The 5,608-nt window shown below is 41.2% G+C and overlaps 2 protein-coding genes across 4 annotated transcripts in view; both read right to left on the bottom strand.

The window, feature by feature from the left end:
• Tmem200a (transmembrane protein 200A) overlaps nt 1-5,608 on the bottom strand; it is a 94,383-nt gene that overhangs the window by 67,664 nt on the left and 21,111 nt on the right. Inside the window, exon 1 of one of the 3 annotated variants that reach the window (XM_026786460.1) lies at nt 2,750-2,803. The exons of the other annotated variants lie outside the window; for them this stretch is intronic. The gene's annotated coding sequence lies outside the window, so the exon portion shown is untranslated. Of the gene's footprint in view, nt 1-2,749; nt 2,804-5,608 lie in introns of those variants that run through there. 3 annotated transcript variants of the gene reach the window in all.
• LOC101979412 (peptidyl-prolyl cis-trans isomerase H) lies at nt 4,409-5,099 on the bottom strand. The gene has a single exon (XM_005360902.3). It carries the CDS (start codon nt 5,097-5,099, stop codon nt 4,566-4,568), a length of 534 nt encoding a protein of 177 aa, XP_005360959.1. The 3' UTR covers nt 4,409-4,565.

Genomic DNA, 5,608 nt, shown 5'->3' with positions numbered 1-5,608 from the left:
AAAAAGGGGAACATGGGATGTATTCACTCATATTTGGTTTCTAGCCATAAATAAAGGACATTGAGCCTATAATTCATGATCCTAGAGAAGCTAAATAAGAAGGTGAACCCAAAGAAAAGCATATAGTCATCCTCCTGAATATTAACCTTCATCAGGCAATGAAAGGAGACAGAGACCCACATTGGATCACCGGACAGAAATCTCAAGTTCCAAATCAGGAGCAGAAGGAGGGGGAGCACGAGCAAGGAACTCAGGACCGTGAGGGGTGCACCCAGACACTGAGACAATGGGAATGTTCTATTGGGAACTCACCAAGGCCAGCTGGCCTGGGTCTGAAAAGTCATGGGATAAAACCGGACTCGCTGAATATAGCAGACAATGAGGACTACTGAGAACTCAAGAACAAGGGCAATGGGTTTTTGATCCTACTGCACATACTGGTTTGGGGGAGCCTAGGCAGTTTGGATGCTCACCTTACTAGACCTGGATGGAGGTGGGTGGTACTTGGACTTCCCATAGGTCAGGGAACCCTGATTGCTCCCTCTGACGAGGGAGGAGAACTTGATTGGGGGAGGGGGAGGGAAATGGGATCCGGTGGTGGGGAGGAGGCAGAAATCTTTAATAAATAAATAAATAATAATAAAAATCCATACTTCCATTCTTATGTTCTTTCTGACCTCCACAAAGGCAAGCCAAATTCCACAATCTTCCCAAAGTCTCCCCTCACTCCAGGAACCTGACAGAGCTCTAAACTGCTGTAGTCAGGGAGCTGAAACTTAAATATCCCCAAATGCAACTACCAGAGAGTTTACGGCTGACTAGGCTTGCAGGAAACACACATCTGAGTGGAAACTGCATCTCTCATTTTCAGTCTAGAAATTCTCTGCAGATTGGAGCCCCATGGACTCATCTACCATCTTCAAATGCTTGGGAAATCATGCAGCCAAGCCAAATAATGAACTTTAAATTGAAAACGCAAAGGATAAGTTTTAAGGATTCTACTCAAACATGAACGTTCACTCCTCTCCAAAAGCATTGTGTGAGTTTTTAAAAATGCCTTTAAACATTTTCCTGTTGTTTCCCTTCAGACTCTCGGGCTGGGAAACAGCCCCAAGCAGAGAACTTGTCACTGTTTCTCTGAAGTATCTTGGTGTGCTGTCCCACCATCTCAGTGTAAGAAAGGTGAGCCACCACACACAGCTAAGAGTTAGAGGGGGATAGTAAAGGTCCTGTGAACCCAAGCAATGGGTCTTACATCTCCTTTCTCCAGAAGCACTGCCAGACAGTTCCCAAATAATTCAAAGGACTGTTGGTGAGTGAGCGAATCCCAGCACTGCTAAAAGGCTTCAGAGTTAGCAAGGTTCTCTAGGAATGGACGGCTGGGAGTGGTGTTGGAAACCTTTCCAGGGACGGGGCTTGCAGAAGCTACTGGTGAACAGCAAGGAATGCTACCTCTTAGCAAATTAAAGGAAAAAAAAAACCATATATAATAATTAAAAGAAAATTTGTTTTTTTAGAGGTTTCAAATTCATATCTAGTGATATAATTTTGTTGAGTTTATAAGGAGTTTTGTTTAGAATGAAAAAAATAACTTAATGTCAATTCACCCCACCCCAACACACACACACACACACACACACACACACACACACACACACACACAATTGTTTTTAAAGACCTATGGTTATCTGCCCTGGGTACTGATATTTTGAAAATACGAGATGGGGTCAATCTTCCACTCTTCTAAAGAAAACCAGAAAGTGGCATGATTGGAAGACTTTTTTACTACTGGTCTAAAAAGTTCCTAATTCCCTTGAGCCAGTCTTTATGGCTGACAATAACACAGTTGCCTTTAGCGACTCTACCATTAGCTTAGAAGAGGTACACCTTTAGGGCAATCATCTCTCACAGCCGAGAGGACCACAGCAGCTCTTATTCCGGCTCCAAGTCAACACTACAGGGTCCCATTTTATCAACAAAGCCATCAGAGCATGCAGGTGTTGCCTAGTGGCTCTCCCAGTGGCCCCAACTCTTCCTCCATTGTCACAAGGACACTACTCCCTATGCCAATTCTGGTTTAGAAATCATTTCTCTTTCATGTATAGGGATGTAGTTCCCTCTGAATGCGAAGTCCATAAATCTTTTTCAATATTGCAGATACTTTTTTCTTTCTCTTGAAAGAAATGTTGGTTGTTTTCTGACTTAATACACTCTCAGATGCAGGAGAAATAAAGAATAGAAAGTTCTCAACACTTCAAGTTTAAGCGTGCCTTTATAAATGTAACAACAATTGCCTTCAGAGTAACAACATGGTTCTAGAAAAATGGGGTTTTCTCTCTCAACAGGGGATAATTTCTCAACTGCCCATTTTGAATTTCGAAGCATAACCAAAAGCCCAATGGTAGACCTTAAAAGCTCACTTGGAAATCCTCCCATGTTTACTTACAGCAATGTATATGTATAGTATTATATGTTGGTCAATGCTCAGACTCTAAGAACAGGTTTGTAAAAGAAAATGAAATGAGGGACCCTGGGTTACTAGGTCAGAAACCTCTTTTTACTTCAAGAACACAGTGTGATTTTAAAATCACAGAATAGCATGGAAGATTCGTTTTGTTTTGGTTTTTTTTTCCTTAGACGGGGAGCTTTTCTGTAAGAGCCTTCCTTGTCTTTGGGTGGTGGGTGGAGGAGGAAGGACAGGAGGCGCAGTCTCGGCTGTGCTGACAGTTCTCTCTGCATGCACACTGACCTGCCGAGGTGACCATCTAGTGCCAATCTGTAGCACAGGTGACCCGGCACCACTTCACATTAAAAGCATTCCTTGCACGGAACCCTGAGTGGGAGAACAAGAGATCTGTTTCAATTTATGAAAGAAATGGTCTCATAAATTCCCAACAGTACACTCCATTTAGAATCCAAAGGAACTCTGACAGATTAGCAACAGAAGAAACATTACAGAAGGGACAGTAAGATTGGAAGAGCCGGAGACCCAGGGACAGACAGTTGCTGTGAGACCCTGTCTTCTCTTTACATCAGGGAAGCTGTATCCACAAAATGAAAGCAGCTGCCTAAACAAGAGCTGAAGAATGACACCAATAACATTCCAGTGTGTATGGGGAATACCACAAAACTCCACCCTTAGATGAAGAACCATAGGCAATTAATGATTGGGTAAATCAGTCTTTCCAAGACTGTGAGTCCCCCAACTAGTTGTCCAATTCCAAACGGTCATTCCTAATAACATGCACATATGAGCAACACTAAATGGGCTGAGCAGGTTTTATTTTCATATTGTAGATATACAGTTTTATGTATATATGTGTTATATATAATATATGGATTATATACATAGATATAATATATATATGTAGTGATAATAAAGGAAAAGAGAAAAAATAAGACTTTTTTTAAAGTTTATAAAAAGCCACTATGTGGTTTTGAGTCTCTGAGACCTTAACATGAGGCCAGGTTGTCACTGAGCTATGGAATCCAGTGTCCCAGTATGTAGCCCTGTCTCTAACACAGAGGTTACAGTGACTCCTGAGCTAACCCATTGAGAGTGTTTATTACATGATCTTGTAAATGACATTCTCCCAAGTGCATGGGAGTCGTGGTGGGGAACAGGTTCTTAAAAAGTGAGTCCCTCTCCAGAGGAGCAGGACTCTGTTTTCACACCCCTTTCTTCTTTATGGATAACCAACATTTCTGGATGGTCGTCACGAGATTTTACAAATAGACATGATGGAGTGGCAGATAAAAAGCCTCTCAGAAACCAGTGCTTCACCAAAGTACTCCAGATGCAACCTGTACTATCAGAAGAAAAGCAAAACCAAAGAGAAACTAACACTTCCAGGCTATTGAAAAGAAACACCCCCCACAGAGAGAGAGAGAGACAGAGACAGAGAGACAGAGAGAGAGAGAAAGAAAAAAAGTTCCATCAGAAAAATTTACAGGATAGTTGCATGTCCACAGCCAAACTCACTGATGCTCATCTGATCATCACTTCAAAGGTTTTCCTTGATTTTAGAGAGAATACACACATTTAATAATGCATCTAAGCAGAATGCTGCTCCTTTCTGAATCAAAGAAATGTACGATGAAAACTTTGAGTTGTCACGAGAATTAATATTCCTTCTCACTAATTAAAACAGCAGGTGGGAGGATATCACATTATCACATAGCCTATAGAGAGGCATGCTTTAAAAACTTTCACAATCAGAAAAAAATTCCCTAATGTGACAAATGCTTATAATTTACTAAAAACACCAGTATTCATGAAGGATACATGGATTTCTTATAAAAGCTGATTCAATTTAATTTATATGTACAGCACATATTTAAGGGTTTCTTCTTTTCTCATATTATTTGAGTAAATTATTCTCATGGATTTCTTTTTTTTTTTAAATCTTTTATTTACAGTTCAAAATTTAAACAAGATCTTGATTCTGATTTGTGAGACTTCCAGGTCCTGGTTCACACACTGTGGAGGCAGAGGTCAGTCCAGCTTGTCAGACTCAAGGGGAGTGTCACCCAACACTGAAGACCTGGTTCAGTCTTGGTCTAGATTACATTTCCCCACACTGGGAGATTACCACTGGCAGTTTGAGCTTATTGTTAGGGCCTGTGGGAACATTCTCGATTTTTCTCATCACCAGAAGTCCATCAATGATTTTTCCAAACACTACGTGCTTCCCATCCAGCCAATCACACTTAGAACATGTGATAAAGAACTGGCAGCCGTTTGTACTGGGACCACTGTTTGCCATGGAAAGCAGGCCTGGAGCAGAGTGTCTAAGTTTAAAATTTTCATCTGCAAATGGACCACGGTAAATGCTAGCGACTCCAGTACCATCTCCATTAACAAAATCTCCTCCCTGAATCATGAAATCCTTTATGACCCTATGGAAGGTGCTTCCTTTGTATCCGATCGGAACACCATCTTTCCTGAACTCTCCAGTGCAGAATTGCCTAAAGTTCTCTGCCGTCTTAGGCACCACGTCTGCAAACAGCTCGATCTTCATGCGACCAACTTCCTGGCCGCCAATACTGACATCAAAGAAGACCACCGGATTGACTGGACTTGAATTTGCCACCGCCATGGCCCCTACCCAGAAGGAGAAGATCTCATGGATTTCTTTTTAATCATTTTCAGTTACTAAAAAATTACAAAGAGAAAAAATAATCTGTATTTTCAGTGTCCACTACTTGCTGAGATTCATTTGATTCATGTATGTGTTAATCAATACAGAAAGAAAGAAAGAAAGAAAGAAAGAAAGAAAGAAAGAAAGAAAGAAAGAAAGAAAGGAAGGAAGAAAGAAAGGAAGGAAGGAAGGAAGGAGGGAGGATGGGAGGGAGGAAGGGAGGATGAAAAAGATAAAACTAAAAATTAAAAGAAAACTGGAAAAAAAAGAAGTCTGGAATTGCATGTATGACAGCTCATAGTTTATTGATCAAAGGCACAGGAAGCAGTCTGGGCCTAGAACTGAGTTACAGCTAAGGAAGCCAGATCTTCTGCTGTCACAAGGCATCTGGGTGTTCCACTAATAGGCTTGTAATGGTGTGTTCAAGAATGTTTCAAATTCCTACAAAGAAAGGGGCTGGCTGTCCA

The sequence above is a fragment of the Microtus ochrogaster genome, linkage group LG4, assembly GCF_000317375.1.
Source record: "Microtus ochrogaster isolate Prairie Vole_2 linkage group LG4, MicOch1.0, whole genome shotgun sequence".
Classification (NCBI taxonomy): domain Eukaryota; kingdom Metazoa; phylum Chordata; class Mammalia; order Rodentia; family Cricetidae; genus Microtus; species Microtus ochrogaster.
Note: the sequence above shows the minus strand (reverse complement) of the source record. Positions and strands in the feature narration are given on the sequence as shown.